General features: G+C 40.4%; 2 protein-coding genes and 1 long non-coding RNA gene across 3 annotated transcripts; 2 read left to right on the top strand and 1 right to left on the bottom strand.

Annotated features, from left to right (window-relative positions):
* Window positions 1-915: 915 nt before the first annotated feature.
* LOC148340494 (uncharacterized) lies at window positions 916-5819 on the top strand. The gene is made up of 3 exons (XR_015842490.1): window positions 916-1130; window positions 1814-1913; window positions 5305-5819. It is a non-coding gene; the product is annotated as an uncharacterized LOC148340494 (long non-coding RNA).
* ptpn1 (protein tyrosine phosphatase non-receptor type 1) lies at window positions 2158-12295 on the bottom strand. The gene is made up of 9 exons (XM_088289880.1): window positions 11767-12295; window positions 10280-10370; window positions 9673-9773; window positions 8810-8908; window positions 8592-8729; window positions 8296-8505; window positions 7377-7538; window positions 7126-7286; window positions 2158-5434 (listed from the first exon to the last, which is right to left on the bottom strand). The coding sequence occupies exons 1-9, from the start codon at window positions 11821-11823 to the stop codon at window positions 5143-5145; spliced, it is 1311 nt and encodes a 436-aa protein (XP_088146006.1). The 5' UTR covers window positions 11824-12295; the 3' UTR covers window positions 2158-5142.
* klhl12 (kelch-like family member 12) lies at window positions 12279-19923 on the top strand. Its single transcript, XM_088289881.1, has 13 exons — window positions 12279-12601; window positions 12700-12807; window positions 13684-13910; window positions 14315-14468; window positions 14575-14792; window positions 15571-15720; window positions 15815-15929; window positions 16012-16118; window positions 17572-17767; window positions 17984-18142; window positions 18221-18319; window positions 18388-18574; window positions 19148-19923. Exons 2-13 carry the CDS (start codon window positions 12750-12752, stop codon window positions 19272-19274), a joined length of 1797 nt encoding a protein of 598 aa, XP_088146007.1. The 5' UTR covers window positions 12279-12601; window positions 12700-12749; the 3' UTR covers window positions 19275-19923.
* Window positions 19924-21149: the final 1226 nt, after the last annotated feature.

Raw genomic sequence — 21149 nt, 5'->3', positions numbered from 1 at the left:
TTGCTCACAATTATTGTTACGTGAGTCTGCCGTAACAGACAAAATAATCACCACAAAATCCCACAACATAGCAAATAATCCCGGAAATAAATCAGATTTAAAACTCTGCAATACAGTAAGAAAAAGACATCTGTGTTATATAGCAAGGGACGACTGCATATCTTTTGTGACACCAGTCCTGGCACTTTTCAGACACACCTTGTATATGGTGAAGTGAAATAGAAAAGCAGAGAAGAACTTCCTACTAGTTACTCATCAACACTGCCTGTTGTCTTTTTAAAATGTTGAAATAAGTGGTGTGGGGCATGAAGACACATGCCACACATGACAGTGGACTCACACTTCCTGGTAGAATTGAGCTTCCATCGTATTGTGAGCGAATAATGACTCACACTTTGCACAGTCATGCTTGGAAAGACTCCCGTTGCATACAGGAATTTCCTGATCCCGGCTTCCTATGAAAAAGAACTGAGGGCTTTATAAATGAGGCCGATCCCTTCATCACAGCTGGCCAGCTATTGGGAAGTTCCAGGTTAATAACTAAACAGTTCAGGACATACGGAGTGTGGAGGAGTCAACAGGGCAGGGGCAAGGGGAGTGGGGAGACATCGCCTTTGGTCGATGGGGACAGTGTAGAGTCAGCATTGTTCCCATTCAGGACTTTGAGTGCACTTTTGACTTTTGGATGTCAAAATTCAATACTGGTGTCATTTTCTCACACCTAAGATACATACTGCTTGTTTTAGGATGATGTGAAAAGCCCAAAAATGTAGAGTAAAGTTAAACAGTGGCAAGCACGTTGTGGCTTTCAGATGACTTCCGGTCCTCGGTCACACCTTGATTGTAGTTTTCCTACAGCAGATAAGTTCAGCCTGTACAATCTTGCAGGCTTGACGTCAGCAGAAGGGTGGCGGAGAGTGCTATTACTCACTATGTTTGACTTACATTCCTGTACAGCACGTACCAGTGTGTGCCTCTTATTTCCCAAACAGGAAGATGTAGATTGCCAAATCTCCTGCACCCCACAAGAGTAAAAGGTCGAAGAGGGCGGGGCAGGGGGGCCTCGACTACAATGCAACTTGAACAACGTTTTGTTTTGTCCGAAGGCAAACAAATAACTTCAAAGCACGGTGAGTTCCAACGTTGTCAGTATTCAAAGTGTTGTGCATGTATTTTTATTTACTCCTTTTACTACGATGACGGTGTGTCTTTGTGTGTTACGCCAACCGAAGAAACGTCATGAGTGTCCTGCATTGTTTCAAAGAAGCACAACTTGATAGATCAAACCCAGCAGGCACAGTAAAAAATAAAAAAACAGGAAAGAGTGGGCAACGATCAAAAGCCAACGAGTTCAAAGCTCAACAGCGCCACCTTGTGATTGTTAGGAACACACGTACCATACCATACCTCACTCAGTGTTTTACAACTTTTTTGAGACAAAGCACATAAATTATTCTGTGTTTCAAATAATGCGTGGTGGTTGTGTAAGAGCGTTGAATTGTGACTATTCCTCACTCGCATGGATAGAGTATCAAAAATATATTATCAATATTACATATCTTTCATGAAATTGGATATTTCCCGCCAATTTACATTTATTGCACGTCACTTTTTGTGTGTACGTATATCCAAGGAGAAAAGTGGGGGGGAAACGTGTAAGAAACTATAGTTTGAAAGAAGTACAGTATTTCAAATAAGACGTACACCCAAGGAATATAGAAGAGAAAAGTGTAAGCTTTAAAAAAGGACAGCCATAACGTCAAATAATATATTTTATAAGCTCATTATGATCTGAGTCGCTTATCCTCACAAGGGTGGCAGGTGTGCTGGAGCCCATCCCACTTGACAGAGGCCAGAAGGCGAGGTACACCCTGGACGGGTTGCCAGCCAATTGCAGGCTCATTAAATCAAAGGTATTCAATAATTAATTGCAATTGTTAATTAATTGTGTTTGCAACTCAAGTAAAAAGTCATTAGAAAGATAATGCTACACTCTTTTTAAACCGATGCTTAACGGAAAAAATGTGAACTGTAATGGCAGAAAATATCAATTCTACCCTGCCCCTTTTCAAATTTTGTGTTTTCCACATAGGCATTTCAGAGTTTTCTTTTATATAATTACTAAATACACGTAATAATTTCAGAAAGGGAAACAGATTCTGCAGTATATATATTTATTTGAAAAGTCAAACAAATGTAAATAAAAAAATACACATTTTAAGCTCAGGGTAGAAAACAGGAGAACTTGAGGTGCTGAGGTTGAATCCCTTGATTAAGCCGAACCAAAACAGTCAGCACGCTAAAAACCTGATTTAAAGTTACACACACGCATACACACACATATTAGGGCTGTCAAGGTCAAAGCATTAATTTGGGAGATTAATTCAAATTTTACAAAGCATTTAAAAAAATAATAATTAAGTCAACTCAATATTATTTACTTCTTGTGGCTGCTGACTTCTGCTCACTTTGCAGCCAAACTTGAGGAGAGTCATTGGCGCAAAGACAGACAAAGACGGGCTTTTACATAGTTTAACTCTAAAAAGAAAAAATGTCTGTTTGTTCAACAGTTGTATTCTACAGGACAAGAATCATATTCAACGATCCAAACACGAATTACAAGATTTCACTCAAGTAAATGTCTATTACAAGCTTCATTGAAAATAGCAGTTGAAAAATGGGAATGGAAAATTGCGTGCTTAATTAGTTAAAAAAAATTAAAAAATATTCGCAAATCACTTGACAGCACTAATATATATATATATATATATATATATATGTGTATATGTATGACAATTATGCATTCCAAACTAAAAGGTGTTAAGCTGTCCGACATTATTTTGTTGTTGTTGAATACTCGCAGCATAACTAATGTCACCGTTTGATTCACCAATGCAGCATGCTTAAAGTCAACATAATCATTAAAAACATTTCCAGCTCAGGGTGATGCTGTCCAAATACTACTACTACAGTGTATTGTTTTTCGCCCTGTGCTGGTGTAGGCTTGGTTCTTAGTTCCTGGCTCCCTGTTCAAAAGGAAAAGGGGGCATAACAGGATGAGTTTGTATTGCTGGCAAATAGTTTGGCTCGGTTTACTTCTTCTCTTGACCCATTGTGACGGTGACTTGACTCCAGCCACGAGTTACAACCCTCATTCATCCATTTTTTTTAATAACCAATGTCATTATTAGGGTCACTGGTAAACTGGAGTCTATCCCAGGTTACTTTGAGCGAGTGGTGGGGTGCACCCTACAGGGTACAGACACTTGCAGAGCAGGTTATTCCATCGAATTAAATTTCGCCCTCCAATGGAAATATTTACATTCTTAGGAGAATATGCAGAGAGAATAGGGAACCACGAGGCAGCCTGGTTAGTTTTCCTTTAAAGTCCCGGTAAAGTGAAAATAAATGTCTCGTAAATATGACACAACACAAAGTGGTGTTAACAACACCTGCCAAATGTCAATGATTAAAAAAAAAAGTATACAAAACGCAGCCTCAAAATCATTAAAAAAAAATAAAAAAATAATTTCCACTCCAACGGTGTCTACGCAATGCACTGAAACTATGCCCCACTAAACTAATACCACTTCAGTGACCTGCAAAATGGACGCTACGCGATCTAGCGTCATTGTTATACCGACATATGAGTGCATGTTTGAGCTGCAAAAATATGTCCACTTCGCTGGCTGGAACATGTCCCACCTGGTCATTGCAGGGCTTTCCCACACAATCCTCAAAAGCCGCCATTGCAGTCAGAAACCTGTTGTCACATTGTTTTAATAAAAAAAAAAAGCCTTTCTCAATGTGTCGTGCACGGCTGACGAGGTGCTCGAGAGCGGACTATTCAAAGGGCAGATGGATTCCCAAGTTGCAGGTATTACTAGCTAACTGACAACACATTGCATCTGCGCCGGAAAACCACTTGGGCAAACATCTTATATAGTGGGGGAGGGGCGGCTCATGCCCAAGCTAAAAGGCTTCATTTAGGCATCGTAATGAAGAAAACTAATTTAACACAGCCACACACCACGGTTGTGTAATACATAGTTGTCTGCAGATTTTCAGCAATTATTTACAAATATTATGTAAATAAAAAAAAAACTCTAAATTCACTTTCCAGGGTCTTTAAATGTCTTATTGTTTCTTAAGGTGTCACTTAAGTATCAGTAGAAGGCTCCAATAAGGACACACACACACACACACACACACACACATGCTGCATGAGGCCATGCCATGTGTCTGACGCAGCCTGTCACGGGCCACTGACAGGGAGAGGACAGATAAGTCACCCCAGAATTGAGCTCTTATCTAGTGGGCACAGTGGCGCTTCCCTCCCACTTTCACTCACTCCATCTTAAAATTGGAACTCAGTCCTTTCTGGCTTATTTTCAAGCAACGTGTCACTCGATTCTGATCGCCAGTTGACTTGAATAAGGAGAATATGAAAAAAGTAGAAAAAAATAACGGACATATGATGGGACCTAGCTGTTTGGACCATGTGGTTAATTGGCTGCTTTATCAAGCACATTTCTACCTTCGCGCTGCTGTGAACTTAGCTGCTTAGAGCACGAGTACAATGTAATAAAACCTTAGGGCCACAGTAAAAGGAAAAGAGAATAAAGTTTAGACTTTAGTTCCCCCCCCAATCTAATATTAAGACTCCTTCATACACGACAAAGATGTTTACAAAAGCAAATCTCTATGCAATTCAACAAGACTTGTATAATTGCAATACTGATGACACCTAAACCTATAACAGCTACGTACGCCACCTATGTTAAGGCACTGACCAAATCAACAACTGAGATATTTTACCCACCTAATTACCAATTTGGCCCAGTCCACTCCAAATATGCAATCACACTGTGAATTTTGCAGCTGAAATATTGCTTCTTATTTTTGTTCCCAACGGCCAGAAGAAATACTGTATGCACACGATCCCATAAATATAGCCTTTCACGCTTGTCTTGCAAATTCTAAAGCGCTTTGTAGGAACGGCGCCGGTTTGTGTGTTTAGGTTGATACGTGAATCGGGGGACGTGATACCATGAAAAGGCCCTGAGCTTCCAAGACTAAAAACAACATTTGGCCAGGCTAGTCAGTAGAGGAAGAGGAGGAGAAGGAAGAGGAGGGCAGACATCAGTGGTAAAAGGCTCGATAGCAGACGTAAGCACTGAGCGCCAGCGCTGTGCACAGGCACACGTTGGCAAGGAGGGGAGACCAATTCTCAGGCTCTCCGGAGGTTTCCACTAACTGCTGAACAGCCTCGGCCACTTGACGCTGCTCTGTGTCGTGCGGCAGCTGGGCTTTGGTTTCAGATTTGGAGATTGGATTTTGGACTTCCTCGTGACCATCAAGCTGACCAGCACCATCGTGAGGAGGCAAAGGGGCAACCGTGGTTCTTCTTCGCACCTCTGAGTCTTGAGAGGACCTGCATGAGTGTAGCAGAAGATTAAATAACTCATATTGTCGAGGACTTGACTTTCAAACATCATTGTGAACATGTCTAAAAAAATGGTATGAGCAACAGTAAATCCTTTCATTCATGGATTCATTCATTGCTCTCATCATTTATTTTATGTATGCTTGCATCCTTGTGGGCTCATGTTCATTTTGTTAAAAGAAACTGGACAAAAATATCTCCATCAACGCGTATTTTTACTAAACTTTTGTTAATAAAAAATAAGAGACCAAATCAATATGCATTTTCATGGAATAATTAAGAGGAAATGAAAATTTTGTTGATTAGTTAACGACAAAGGAGACAAAAATTAACGTATGATTTCTTGGTGTCGATTACTGCTCTCTCTCAACCGAGTTCTGGCGGGACTTAAAGCAAAATAACGCTCGGTCAGTAGGTGGCGAGCTGCCACTGCATAAAAGTGAAGCATTAATGCTCATGCTTTGCATGCGGCCTGGGAGAAAGAGAAGACGAGATATATGGACACATTTTCGCTACAATGGAGTTCAGAAAAAAAACAATTATACTTGATTTTAGTCGAAGCGCAGGAATGACTGCACATGATAGCGGGGGTAAAAAAAAAACTAACATGCAAGTTAACAACGTTTGGTGGTGGTTGTTTATGACCTAACATTAAACCAACAGCTATAATACCAATCATGGCAGGTGAGCCGTGATTGGTTGTAACCTGACCTCTGAGCAACTGTGATGTCATTTTCAACTGTGATGACAAAATGGCTGCCCGGTGAGATGGCTAAAAATAGTTGGATTTTGCTGCTGTGCATTACTCCCCCACAAAGCCTATCGCATTGATTACCTTCCAAAAGCCAATAGAAGTAAGGCAGGGTGATATGATTGAGAATCATATAAGGTGAACAGCTACCAGCTGTGAGGATATTTACTGCATCAAAAGCGGTGAAATACGCTTGACAGCAGCCAATCAACATCCAGCTTTGTCTTCTAACTTTGGTTTGCTAGTTGTTGTAAACAGAATCCTCCAACAAATGAAAGAAGAAGTAGGAAACAGACAGTAAGAGTAACAATGAATGACAAAACGTGCAGTTAAACGTGCAGCTGTTGGACAGCCATGACTCGGTGTAATCTTACACAAGGATGAAGCTATTTTGACAAGAGAAGTTCTTCCCATTGCCTGTGAGGCAGTCCTGTTAAATCATTTGAGCAAGTAGCAAGTGATGGAGTGGAAAACATAAAAATGTAAGCAGAGTATCACAGCCTGCCTATGTAAACATTAGCAGTTTAGCCGCTAATAACGAGCCGGCAGCCACCGGAAGAAAGCAGCAATCGACCGTAAAGATGCACTGACGAAAAAATTGTGGCCCTCTGCATTGTTTAAGTTGCCCATGCCTGAAAAAGTGTCTTCCTAGAGCTGTGAGCATGGCCACAGGGATTTTGTTAAGTTCCTTAAAAAACACCCTTAAAAACTCCTAAAACTTTCCCTCTGAGTCACGTTTACAACTTGTGATCCTGCCCACTTCCTGTTTACAGAATCTATTGTGTTTGAAAGCAAGTGGTTTTCTTCATTTCCAAGCAACCGATACACAAAATATTTAGTTTGGCTTGATAGAAATGTTAGGTTTAATGTTTCCATCTGGTGCTGGAACAAACGAGCATTCATATTATTAATCACTTAGAATGATTACCCCAGAGTGTGGATTTCAATCGGTCGGACAATCTCATCATTCTTGGGAGAGAATAATGGCTCAACTTTGCCATTCTGAGGGTCTCTTGGAGAAAGGAGGGGAGGTGGAGGGGTGAATTCAGGGGGGTCATCTTCCTCATTCGAGAACTCTCTCCATGATTCCTAGCAGAGACACAAAATACAGGTGATGATTTACAATATTTATCAAATCAAGAGATCAACATTGCTCCAAAATGGTGGGAAAGCACTTGCCTGCAATGACAAATCTGCCTTGAGGTATTTAGCACCTTCAATGACAGCAAGGTAGGAGAAGCGAAGTTGATCTGCCGTCTGAATCAAGCCCATACGATGGCGTCTCATCTCCAGGAGAACATCACGGATACGCACGGAGGACGGGTCTTTGCGGATAGACATCTGAGGAGAGGAAAAATAAATCAATTCTGGTGTTTATTATGCGGCTACAGCTGGAAACTGAAAAATGACTGCTAAGAGAAATAATTTGAATGGTGCCTTGAGATACAAACTGATTTTTTTCATAGAACGTAAAGAATTGATTGGTTTGTGAATCATGATCTAATGCTTCAATCCAATTAATTGTGCTGCTACTTCTGGTGTGCAAACCTTGGCCTCCGGTGAGCACAATGACCAGTCAGTCACCATTACATTAAGTGACTCCAATAAACTGGAATATCGGTCAGTTTTCATCCAGAATAAAGCATTTATACTGTTATAGCGTGTCTACATGTGTTGCTCGACCATAAAGGGCATTCTGATTCAGATTTTCATCGCGGGTTCCCGGTTCCGGTATTTCGCTTTGTAATAAGTGTTATTAATTTTGCATTTTCACCATTTTGCAGCAGAGTTTTGAGTTTAAAATCCAATTTATTTATTTATGTTACAATAAAATAACCGCACCCACTGATTCCACTATACAGCGCTTGTATCTCAAGTTTGTGCTGAAGTCAAAGCAAAAAAAAAAAAAAAAAAAAAAAAAAATCAAATAAATTTAGAATTGACCAACCAACATCTGGTATCTCAAAAAAACTCCAAAGTCAGGTCACTCGTATTTCAAAGCACCACTGACTGCTTTGAAATTGCCAAATGTGTTGCATTGTTCAATGAAAATATTCAAAGAAAAGAAAATCTGCATTTGCATGTGCTCATTACAAACCAGTAATAGGCAGGTGTCCACCAGACAAAAGGTTCCAGAGCGTCCGATGCCAGCGCTGCAGTGCACCACCACAGGACCCTTGTCCGAATTCATGCAACCTGACTCCCGCACATTGAACAAAAAATTGAGGAAGGAAGCAGGAGACTCGGGCACCCCAAAGTCGGGCCAGGTGGTGTAGTGAAAATGTAAAACTTCCCGTGTCTCTAGTGTCTGCAGAGGGGGAAATAGTCACAGAAATCCAGAGTTTGCATCAGATAAAGAGGACAAATGTCCCATTTTCATCATGCCGGACTTACAGATAGATTTTCCAGCTCTAGATGACGGACTGTGTAGTAGGACTTGATGTCTTCAGAAACAAATGTGAGCTTGAAGTTGGTATCCTCAAAGACGGCATCTCTCTCTTCTCTGTGTGGCCAATATTGTGCACATTTGACCTACAACAAAGTATAGGTCAGATAACTTCTGGGCAGAAATCATTAAAGAATGAAAATGCGCAAAAGAACCCGCTGCTTACAGATCCTTTCTCTATCACTCTGTTCAGCATCACCACACCGCAACTCCGCTGCTCCCACACCATCTCCCAGAAGTGACCACATGTGTTGGGCAGGGGTCCCTAAAACAGATTGACATTGTGAGCACATCTTTACCCACACTTTTTAAGCCACCCACTGGCTTAAAAAACATAAAAATATGAGTTAAATCACAGCGATATGTTTCATCATGAAAACACATTCAAACTTGACAAAATGATCATAAAGAAACTTGAACAAACACTTTAACATTTTATTTGCCGATGTTTCGTCATCCTTGTCTTGATGAGCGACCCGTGCTTGTCGGGGGGCTGAACGCACTCAGCTCACAGCTGTTTACGATCGGCTCATCCGGCTCAACTTGAACTAACAGAACGGCACAATTGAATAAGGTTAATGAGTTTGCAAACAAAACCTTGTTTGAAAGTGCCATTCGTTTATTAATGTGGACTGGCTGATACAAAAAGAGTAGACGCTGGGATAGTGCGCAGCCAATCATCTTATGAGATAAATCCATTCGTACTGTCATTGGTCGATCTCACGAGTGAGTGCCCCTGGGTATGTTCAAAGCCTCCGAATTCATTCATCTTTGAAGCAACATGTCTTATTCGCAATATAGCTGTATTTTTTTTATTAATTAATTTGTTTATTTTTATGAAAATGTTGTAAAAACTTGCGAAACACTAAAGCCGTGAAAAGTGAAACGCAAAGTGGTGAGGGATGACTGTATAATTAATACTATGATTCAAATTTCAAGTTTATTTTTAAAAAAATGTAAGCTTAGATGGAAGATGGACTTCTTAAGCAAGCCCCAACCAACTGTGTGTCATTCCAGAAAGAACTTTACCTGAGTAAGGATGTAGTTCCTCTGCGCCTCTTCTACTGTTATTAGGCTGGCGTTAATGTAGTTGTTGGCACTCTGCTGCAGACATATTCGACTGTGGTCAACTGGGGAGAAGAGAAAAGACTGATGAACTCAAATCATGGTGAATGGAGTGCACTTTTCTTGCGCTTTATCTACAACATAGGTTTGATTTAAAGTTCAAAAGCATATTCTGCAACTGAATCTAAAAAAAAAAAAGATAAATTAGAAGACCCTGTAAATTAACCTAAATAAATTCAATAAAAATAATTTGTATTTTTAAAGTGCAAAACGAATTTAAATTCAACTGAGTTCATTTTTACTGTCAGGAGAATTCTGGGTCCGCACATGAATCAAAGACCTGCTGAGTATTTTGCTGTTCAGCACTTGATAAGCGAGGATATGTGATTTTAAAAGTTTAGCTAATCTGATTAATTAAGATAATCTGTAAAGGTTATATTGTATTTAGGATTCATCCTGAAATTTCACTCGAGAAGTGTGCCTCAGCTCAGTAAAAAAAAAAATAAATAAATTGGGAAACACATTGTCAAACATTCTGTTGGCCTGAGCACTACTGGGGAAGATGACTTACATGGGCTAACATCCCGGTAGCGGTTCCGACTCTTGTTTTCAGGTAGTTTGGCCACCTTGCAGGGCAGTTCGCATGACTGCTGACGAATCTCCTGGAAGACAATTGGAAAAGTTCTTGCTGATTACGATGGTGTCTCAAAGCCAGTACTTCCAAACCAGTGAGCCACAGCACATAGGCTGCCATGAGAGTTTATCAGTTGAATTGCAGGAAATTATGCAATTTCACTTAGTGGTCCAAATATTATTTCCTAAAAATAATGTCTTTGTACCGCTATCTATGCCAGCAATGTATCGTGACAGGCAGAACAATTAAATGCCCTTCCACTACATCATCAACTTGTGTATCCACAAGTGGTGACATTTTTGTTTGGTGGTGTGGCTCTAAAAACATGGCTGGGCTCAGTAAAGTTTGGCAATCAATGCTAAGATGCTTTTCATCTTTGTTACTGACTAAAATTGTGTCCCATACATGTAGCACCGTAACAAAACAATTTACAGTATCACCTGAGCATACAGCATACGTTAAAAGTATGGATGGGTGCCAATAGTGTCCACAAGTACAGTACTCAGTTGTTATAAAAACGCTATGATACTACACATGAATACTTTCAGGGCTTGGATAAAAACACTTCTAGGCAAAATGGACCATGAACTCTGCTCAAGTGGAGACGGAGATGCCCATCGGCTGACAAGCAGCACTTTTATTTTTCGAGTAAAGAAAAGTATATGACCATGTGATAAAGTTTCATTTTGTGTTGTCATATTCTCAGGAAGCAGTTTTGTACGTCATTTTTCCTCATCATTTTTCTGTCGTTAACACTTAATATGGTATTTGTATAATTCTACTTGTAATATCTATTAGGGCTGCAAGTATCCAATATAACTAATGTTTTCTATAAGTTAATAGTAAGATAATCAGTTTGATTTCATGGAGGAGTCCAGGAGTCAGAGAATATTGGATCTTGAGAGGCTGACAGCGAATATGGACAATTTCAATTGAAAAAGAATGCTCTAAAGCATTTTCTACGGCTTTTGACTCAGCATGAAACTTGGCATTGTTTAAGTGTTTTATAGCGTTTAGAGTTTTTGTGTCTCTGTTATTCTAAAACTTATATTGTTCCTAAGGCCATTTGTTTGCAACAAGGGGTTGTTTTAAAGTGCTCTATAAATAAAGTTAAGTTGAGTAAGCAGTACTTGAACTCAGTCTGAAAAATAGAAGTGATATGAAACAGCAGGGGGTGACTCAAACCGGGAGTTGTTGCAAGAGAAGCCTCGATAACTTCTACAGGCTGTTTAATCAACAGATATAGTGCAATATAGAATACACGAGGTACAAAATCATGTAAACTCTAACTGTACAGTGACACGCGAACGTCCTGTAGTACACTATACATAGCAGGGGGATTCCACCTAAAAGGCCCACTTACTCCACATCCATCACAACTCGTCTTAAAAGTGACATTTGAAGACAAGCCTCCTTTTACCTACCTGGTAAATGGCGCTCCAAATCCTGTTCTCATCGATTTCCCGAAACTCGGCTTCCATTGCTGACAGTCCAGCTGGCACTCGTTCTCCCCCCCACCCCGCCGTGAGCAGCGTCACCTCGCTTTAATAGAGATGGTTGTTTGGCTTCCAAAAGTGTCCAAAATTGCCAATAAAGATCGCCGCCGCTGTGGATTCGTTGTCAGTAGAGCAACTTGGATTAGAATTCGGCCTGCTGCTTTTAGCGGAAGCGAGCCGCAGGCAAGCGCCTCCTACGCGGTGTTTGCTATTAGCTAGCTGCTGTCCGAGGCGGCAAACAACGAAGAGACATAAATACAAACATAAAAAGTCGCCTCGCCCCTTTGAATAAGACGGGCTCGTAATTGCCGAGATGGAAAACTTTTAAAGGAGTGAAGAGTCAGTCACTTCACCATTTCAACTGCAGCTGTGGAGATACACGACCGAGAGCGCGCACGGAAGGCATCTTGTCGCTCGTGCTTGCCCCCCGGTGAGCCCGCACGCACGCACGTCACGCACACGCGTCACGCACGCACGCTTGCACTTACGTCGTGGTGTGTTTACGTCCAGCCAGTGGAGTCTCACTGCAACTGCGAAGCTCTGCAGCCTGTCTCTTCTCAAGAATTGGGGCTCTTTTGATAGTTCCACATTTTTGATGCGTGAGGATGTGCATATTACGATGTTCCATCATGGACTGACTGTAATTGAGATATTTTGTCCAGGCTGTCTTACAGCAACACCTGGAACAAGGGACTTTGATGCTAAAGCTAGCTGGTAACGCAACTTGGCTTGACGCTTTGAAACAGCTTTTGCACAGCGACAGGTACTATGCACATTTCTGACCAGCTCTCCTGTGTGTGTCGCTTCATTTTTTGTCTTCTTCTGGGCATCTGCTGACTTTCTATGGCTGTATTTCTTTAGCTGTTGTGTAGCGTCGGCGTTAGCCTTCAGCTGTCGTCTGCTGCTAGCTGATGTGTAGCTATAGTTATTGCCTCCCAGTGGTGGAAAAAGTATTCAAATCTTTTAACGGTAAGTTGCATGATGCATGCTAGAATGTTTTTTTTCTCAGGTAAATACACAGTTAATCAAAATTGGTATGGGTAATCAACAACAAGTCCCCGGAGTATGTAGGGCAATGCATACAGTATCTTTAAAACATAAAAACAACAATCGATACTGTTTTTCTTTTGCAAAATATAATTGAACACAAGAAAAGTCTCGAAATTACACACGTTGTTGAATGCTAGTCAAGTGCACCACTCACACACGTACAATTGTGCTTGAAGTTTACGCACCCTTGCAGAAATTTTAAGATCTGAGCCAATCTGACGGGCAGTGACCGGACAAAACATTTTTAAACTATGGGATTCAAATTAAACCGCAACACGTTGTAGAATAGCATAGTCATTAATGAAAAATAACCAGATGGTCGCCGTTAGGTCATTAATCACATTTTCCCAAAAATTGTCAATATTCCACAAATTCCTCTGTCACAGACGTATCCTTAATTGTGCAAAGTAAATATGTTGGATGGTGTTTCCCAACCTTCATTAAACAGTGGGACAAGTTTACATTTGATAAAATCTCACAGGACACCACCTTATGCAAATGTAATCAAAAAGTGGATACACGGGTTAATTCTGTACCCTCTGCTATCTATGATCGTTTTATTGTTCTACTTGTGACTATACTTCGCTGGCATAGATAGTTGAACAATGATATATTATATGTCATAAACAAAACAAAATCTGACCTATTAAGTGAAGTTGTGAAATTTCCCAGTAATCTCTCACGCCACCCTGGTTGGAAATCACTGCTGTAGTACAAGTATAATGTATAAATTGTTTGTGCGTGTGTATGTCATTTTCCTAAAGCCCTCTGTATTTTGTGTTCTCTGTCATTTAGATTCCTTGAGTGGTTTGAGAGCTCTGAGTGGCCCTCAAGACAGCATGGCCCCTAAAGACATCATGACCAATTCCCATGCCAAATCCATCCTTAATGCCATGAACTCTCTCCGCAAGAGTGGCACACTCTGCGATATCACACTAAGGGTGGAAAATACTGATTTTCCAGCTCACAGGATTGTCTTAGCAGCCTGCAGTGACTATTTCTGTGCCATGTTTACCAGTGAGGTAACTCCAAAATGATTCATAATTTCTTTGTTTATGTATGTATGTATGTATTTATTTATGTATTTATTTATTTATTTATTTGCTTTTGTTAAATAGGTGACTTATAGGAGTAAGCCATTTAAGATTTTAAATCAAGGTGGATCTTAAAAAAAAAAAAGAGAGAAACAAAAAGATTGTCTAAGCTTCAAAAAAATTGTGCCCTTGTTTTTTTAGCTTAAAATAAAATATTTGTGCTCAGCAAGCGAACTAAATGGCGACATATAATACTGAGGCTCTACTGCCCACTCCCTGGAGCTTAGAATGTTTAAAAGAGTGAAATATGGCCTACAGATGCAATATAAACACAAAATGTAAGCAATCAAAATTCGATTATGTTATTCTTCTTATCCCAAAATGTGTGTTAGCTTGCAGAAAAGGGAAAATCCTTCGTGGACATCCAGGGGCTAACTGCATCAACTATGGAGATCTTGTTGGATTTTGTCTACACAGAAACAGTGCTAGTGACAGTGGAAAACGTCCAAGAATTGCTCCCTGCAGCATGCTTGCTGCAACTTAAAGGTATGTGTTTCTAGTGGAGTTGATCTCATCTAAATGTTTGTGTGTACATTTCCAAATGACTAGTCACAGATTGGTGCGTTTCCAATTCCATCTTTGTTTTCCTTAGGGGTGAAAAGAGCATGTTGTGATTTTTTGGAGAGCCAGCTTGATCCATCCAATTGCCTGGGTATACGTGACTTTGCCGAAACACACAATTGCCTTGACCTGATGCAAGCTGCCGAGCTCTTTTCCCAGAAGCATTTCTCTGAGGTGGTTCAGCATGAAGAGTTCATGTTGCTGAGCCAGACAGAAGTGGAAAAGCTTATAAAATGTGATGAAATCCAAGTAAGAAAACAGAATGAGAGGTTAACGGTGTTGCCGCACATCATGAAGGATGCATGTTTCATAGCCATAGTTGTCTGAAAACATTAAAAGTCTCCAATTTCGGCATGTGAATCTCTATATTGTTCTTGGGGAAACATACAGTGAGCATCTCTCTAATGCTTTAGCCAAGGAAATATTTTAAAGATGCAAAACGTCGCTTTGTATGTAATTGTCAGGCAAAACAATGAAAGAACAACCTAGAGAAGGATTTCTTTTTTACGGGGTCCAAAAGTAACTTACTAACATTTACAGTTGCTGTAAAACAAAAGCCAGGATTTGTCAGATAAAAAAAAATGAGAAGATAAAAAATTTCAAAAAAGTTTTCCACCATTAACGTGACCTGTGCAATATTATTGATTTAAAAAAAAAAACAACAAAAAAAAAAAAAACAACATCAGTCGACAGAAAAATAAACCTCCACAACACATTTTCCCTCAGAATTTCATGGTTCAATGAAGCCATGATTGAACAGTTTGGCCATAATTCCAGAAGGTATGATAAATAAGCAAGGCAAGCATGGAGAAGGCAGCATCATGGTTCGGGGCTGCTTTTTCTTCAGCCGGAATTATGAACAGTTCCAGATAGCAGCCGGTGCTAGCACAAAATATTGGAGCTTCTCCTAGGACCGAAAAAAACATGTCAGGAATAGCATAATAGAACACAACTTTATTTGGGGGGTACTTGAATACTGGCAAGGTGGAAGTTAAACTTGTTTTTTTCAAATGTGCTTTGTTTGCAGGTGGACTCGGAGGAGCCTGTATTCGAAGCCGTGCTAAACTGGGTCAAACACAACCGAAAAGAGCGAGAACCTTATTTGCCAGACATGCTGGAGTTTGTGCGAATGCCGTTGCTCACCCCCCGCTACATCACAGATGTCATCGATGCAGAGGTGAGACACGCCACAGGTTCTTCTGTGTGGACTTACCTGCTGATGCCTTTGTCAGCGTGGCCGTCATAGTCATATACGTTCTGGCCCGTTCTAGCCCCTGATACGCTCCAGTCTGCCTTGTCGAGACCTTGTTGATGAAGCCAAGAAATTTCACCTGAGACCAGAGTTGAGGAGCGAGATGCAAGGCCCACGCACACAAGCTAGATTAGGCAAGTGTCTTGTTTTTAGCTCAACTTGAGCAATCTTCTTTAGCATCCACACTTTTAAGTCTTTCCAATTTTTGTTTTTTAGGTGCCAAAGAAGTCCTCTTGGTGATTGGCGGCTTTGGTAGCCAGCAATCACCAATTGACATTGTAGAGAAATACGACCCGAAAACTCAGGAATGGACCTTCCTCCCAGTGAGTATTGAACCGGAGCAAACATTTTTTGAAATGAAGTATTTTTTTGAAGATGGCATTCTACTTAATTTTTTTATCGATTATTTCTTGCGCAATCTCTTTTTCTGGGTTCTGCTGTGGGCACTGTCATGTTGTGTCAATGTGTCAAATATTCGTAAAATGAATTTATACAGTGGTGCTTTGATCGGCCGATTTCCGTGGAAAGGTACGCGATTGGCATATGTCGATCAATGCCTTCATTGTTAATACCAAATATCGATCTCTTCCATCTCATCGTAATTTGCAGCCTCCCGCCAACTAGAGACCAGCCTGTCTGTAGTGTAGCGTCCCATGCCACTATTCCTTAACACTGCACATTTGTTTGTGCATTTTCAGCACTGTCAATTTCAAATATTTCCATTTTCGTATAATAATGTAAGTATTGAGCAAAATTTTGATGACATGTTTTTATTAATAAATTAATTAATAGAAAAAAATATTGACTGGTGAATCGATTATGGGAAAAAGTCATGAGTAAGCAGCTCTAGAATTGAAAAATGTGCAGCAAACCCATGTGATCGATATTTAAATTTGTATCGGACGATCTCACTCATGGATAAACAGAATCGGCAGCTTAAAACCCTGATTGGAACACCCCTAAATTAATGTATTCATGTTTTATTTAAAAGTGTTCATTAAATGAGTTATGCATTAAATATATTTTTAAAAAAGAGAATTATTTTATTATTCAAATAAATTTCGTTTTCACTATTCTTTCACCTCACCCATCTGTCTGTTTTAAAAAGTAAATGTGGCGCTTGATCACGTAAGTTAGCCCTTTCCTTGCTTTAGACCAGGCATGGGCAAACTATGGCCCGGGGGCCACATGCGGCCTTGTTAAACGCTTTAATCTGGCCCGCCAAACTTGGAGAAAAAAATTAAATGAATAAACCTTGTTAATGTTTTATTTTCTAAATACTCTGGTGTTTCATACACAGATATTTTGTTGTAATGCTTTTGTTCATTTTCATTTAAAATTAAATAAAAAAAATTCAACATTTTTTTTCTCCGATGAGGTGAGGTTACCAAAAGACTCCATCCATCTGCTCCTGATTCAGCCCCTCTGTCAAATTTTAGAACCCATTGTGGCCCACCAATCAAAAGGTTTGCCCACCCCTGCTTTAGACTGTCCAAAAATCTTGTGAAAACAACACTATTCATTAAAAGATGCCCAATACAAGATCAGTCATAAACAATATGCGTGTAGAACAATCATGACAATATGGCAACTTGCGCTGTCTAATCACATCTTATTCAAGTGCTGTATTTAAAAAGATGGACTACTGCTTTAATTTAACAGTTTGTTTATTATTGTGGTTGCACTGGAGTAGAACTGCATTAACCAGACAACTTCGTCTAATAGCACCAGACTCATGTGTTGAACGTTTGCCTAATCAGCAAATGGGTTTCACAGAACATTGCGAGGAAACGGCGTTACGTTGCCACAGTGTCTCTCCACGATCGAGTCTATGTGATTGGAGGTTTTGACGGCCGGTCCAGGCTCAGCTCTGTGGAGTGTCTGGACTACACGGCGGATGAGGATGGCGTTTGGTACACCGTCGCCACCATGAATGTGCGCCGTGGCCTGGCTGGAGCCACAACGCTTGGAGGTGAAGTCTTCTCTATTAAAATAACACATCACAAAGGCTGGTACATCATCTTGTTAGTTAATTAATTAATGAATTAATCACAAGAAACCTTCTGCGCCTCTTCTTCTTGCTATTACCTTACTGTACCAGACTTTGAGAATCACTGCCGTAAATTGAATGTAATTTTTTTCCCCCCGATCTCGTCTCAGAACAATTTTTGTCCTTTTGTTGGCTCAGACATGATCTATGTTGCCGGCGGCTTTGACGGCAGCCGGCGCCACACCAGCATGGAGCGATATGACCCAAACATCGACCAATGGAGCATGCTGGGAGATATGCAGACAGCTCGAGAGGGCGCTGGTCTGGTGGTGGCCAGTGGATTGATATACTGTCTCGGTATGGACAACACGCTTTTCACTCAGTCGCACTTTTCGATGGGCTTTCACTCAATTTTTTGCTTCCTATTCCCTTAAGGAGGCTATGATGGACTTAATATACTGAATTCAGTGGAGCGGTACGACCCCCACACGGGCCACTGGACAAGCGTCACGCCGATGGCCACCAAGCGCTCAGGTCAGTTTTCCAGGAAATATTTTGCCAAGCTGGTTTTAAGTGAAGACTGTTAACATCCTGCTTCTCAGGGGCTGGTGTGGCTTTACTCAACGATCACATCTATGTGGTTGGAGGCTTTGATGGGGTTTCCCACCTGGATTCTGTTGAGGTCTATAACATCAGAACTGACTTTTGGACCACTGTGGCCAGCATGACCACACCTCGATGCTACGTAGGAGCAACTGTCCTCAGAGGACGACTGTATGCCATCGCCGGGTAAGGAGTGTCCTGGCTTTCCACAGCAACCTTTTCTATTGTAGAACATGGATTATGATTCCCTTAATCCATTGTATATTCTCAGCTCTCTATACACAAATTCACCTACAATGTTACCTTAATTTACAAATGACATCTTTTTTTTTTTTTTTGACTTGCATGGAAAACATTTTAGATACAATCACTCACTTTATAACAATCAGAAGAAAAATCTTCCAAAATGAGTCCTCAAGCTCTTTGATACCACGTGTAGTTAGTTTACGGTGAAACTACAACAATAACTAAGCAATGTTTCTTGAACATTAAATGCAACCACTATGTGTGACCCCAATTTGAGTATCACTAATCTGAGCATTCTTAATGAGTTCCACATTGAACTTGTCTTTATTGAGTGAACATTTAGAATCTTTTTAAAACGAAGAAAAATAGTTTGAATGTTTAATCTGTTTTTATGATATCACAATGCAGTTTCTGGCCATAATAAACCTCATTCAAGTCAGTTCCATTTGTGACTTTAGTATCACCCGTCATTTATTGTATTTGTTCAAACTGCGTTCCTCTCCGTCTTTGCAGATATGATGGCAACTCTCTTCTCAGCAGTATTGAATGTTACGATCCAGTGATCGATTCCTGGGAGGTGGTTACATCCATGGTGACGCAGCGGTGCGACGCAGGAGTCTGTGTTCTACGAGAAAAGTGATCGTTGCTTCGAGAACTACGTAAACCACAAGCGGGACAGCGTCATGAAGAAAAAGCAGGCAGCTCGACTTGGATACAACGCCACTAGAACAGACATTTGTTTATTGGTTCGGCAGGGAATTTCCAAAAACTAAGCTCTCATTCGCTGGACATTCAACCCTCCGCCACTTCCGAGGTAGAGCGTGGCCACGATCGATTTACGACGATCCCACCACCACCTGCATGGCTCTCTTTAGTGGCGCTTGTTACTGTTGTTAACCTGTGAGATTATTTATGTCCTCAAAGTGCAATATATTTGTACACTTCATCAAAGCGAGATGCTGCTAAATGCCTTATGACTCAAGCTTGCATCGCATGGTGAACATTCATGTTGCCTCTCAGTTTAATGGGCCATTTGCTTGTTGTTTAGCATTTGCCAAGTTACGAGCAACCTCCTCCTCTTTGTAAGACTCGCTTTTAGACTCATATCCCCTAAATAAAATGACTTCCTACACATTTGGGATGGAGTTCTAGAAAAGAGCTGAATCCGTTTCAGTTCATTTGGATTTGATTAACGACCTCTATTTGAGCTACATGTCATTTATTTCCCTCAAGCATTTTGATTCAAGACTATTGCTCGTAAAGAAAATAAACGCACAACAGAAGTGAAACATTTTATCGTTTTTGTATGAATGCCCATTTTGTGATGCGGACACATTGTCAGCGTCTCCCAAACATGTCAGAATTTTTGGAATATGAGTGAGGGAGACCATCTGCGTTTACACTGAGAAACATTCTCTAAAGTGGTGGTGTCCAAACTACGGCCTGTGGGCTATCTGCGGCCTGCCATCCCTTTTTCCTGTGGCCCGCGGATTTATTAAAAAGGACTGTTCACACAGCCGCTAGGCTAGTAAAAAAAGGAAAGAAATGTGGAGGTGAGCAGAGTGAGAAGGGAGGGTGTCAAAAAATTGCCACTTCTAATAAATTTATTTAGCTTTTTTTTTTTAAATATCCAAAGATAAAAATAAACTAGTCATGACTAAAATAAGAATTAGTTTTCAAAGTACGGTGATAATTAAAGATAATTCAATTTTAGAAGTTTTTTCTTCCACTTTCTGCTCCTTGCCAAGGTGGGATTTATGAATGTTCAATATCACATTAATGATCCCCAAGTAACTCTTAAAATTGGTCCGCTTTTTTACGGTTACCACTGTTTTGGTTCTGAATGTGGAGATGGGATTCAGCTGCTGTGCAATGCTTTGGTGGCTCTAGTCAGGTGGAATACGGAGCTGAATTTGCCTTTCACCTTTAACAGGAAGCTGTTATGTAGCAGTTTATCAAATTAATTAGAAGGTATCAAATATAATTGCTTCCTTAATTTTTATGTGTTTAATAAATTATGTAAAGTCGAAGAATTATAACTTGGCCTTTGCGTCCTTCCATTTTTCCTATTCGACCCTGATTCGAGAAGTTTTGACACCTCTGCTCTGAAGAGAGGAGGAGTGCTAACACACGATCAGCCAGCCACAGATAATGCTTTTGTTTCATCCCTCCCTTCAAAGAGATGTGTTCACTCACTCACTGCCAGCTGTTCTCAAAGCCAAGTTCCTAATATTGTCATGAACGTGAACATGGGTTTGGATCACCAAAAGCACAACTTTCTGACCAAAAAGCGAAGGGGGGGGGGATTTTCTTTTTTGGGTGGGGTGGGCAAATTAACCAATATCTCGATTACAATGACCAATTTATACAATTCCAGATTGGTTGTTTTAACCACAGAATTGGTTGGACTCAATACTACCAGCTAGATTGGTCAAATATAACCAATGTTTGCTTGAATTTATGCAATCTCTTTTTTAATGTGAAGTGAAGACAAAATCCAAGATATCTTTGAGGA

Source organism: Idiotropiscis lumnitzeri, chromosome 3 (genome assembly GCF_059441095.1).
Source record: "Idiotropiscis lumnitzeri isolate Australia: NSW breed Sydney's pygmy pipehorse chromosome 3, RoL_Ilum_1.0, whole genome shotgun sequence".
Classification (NCBI taxonomy): Eukaryota; Metazoa; Chordata; class Actinopteri; order Syngnathiformes; family Syngnathidae; genus Idiotropiscis; species Idiotropiscis lumnitzeri.
The sequence above is the reverse complement of the archived record's forward strand: the minus strand, read 5'-3'. Positions and strand labels throughout refer to the sequence as shown.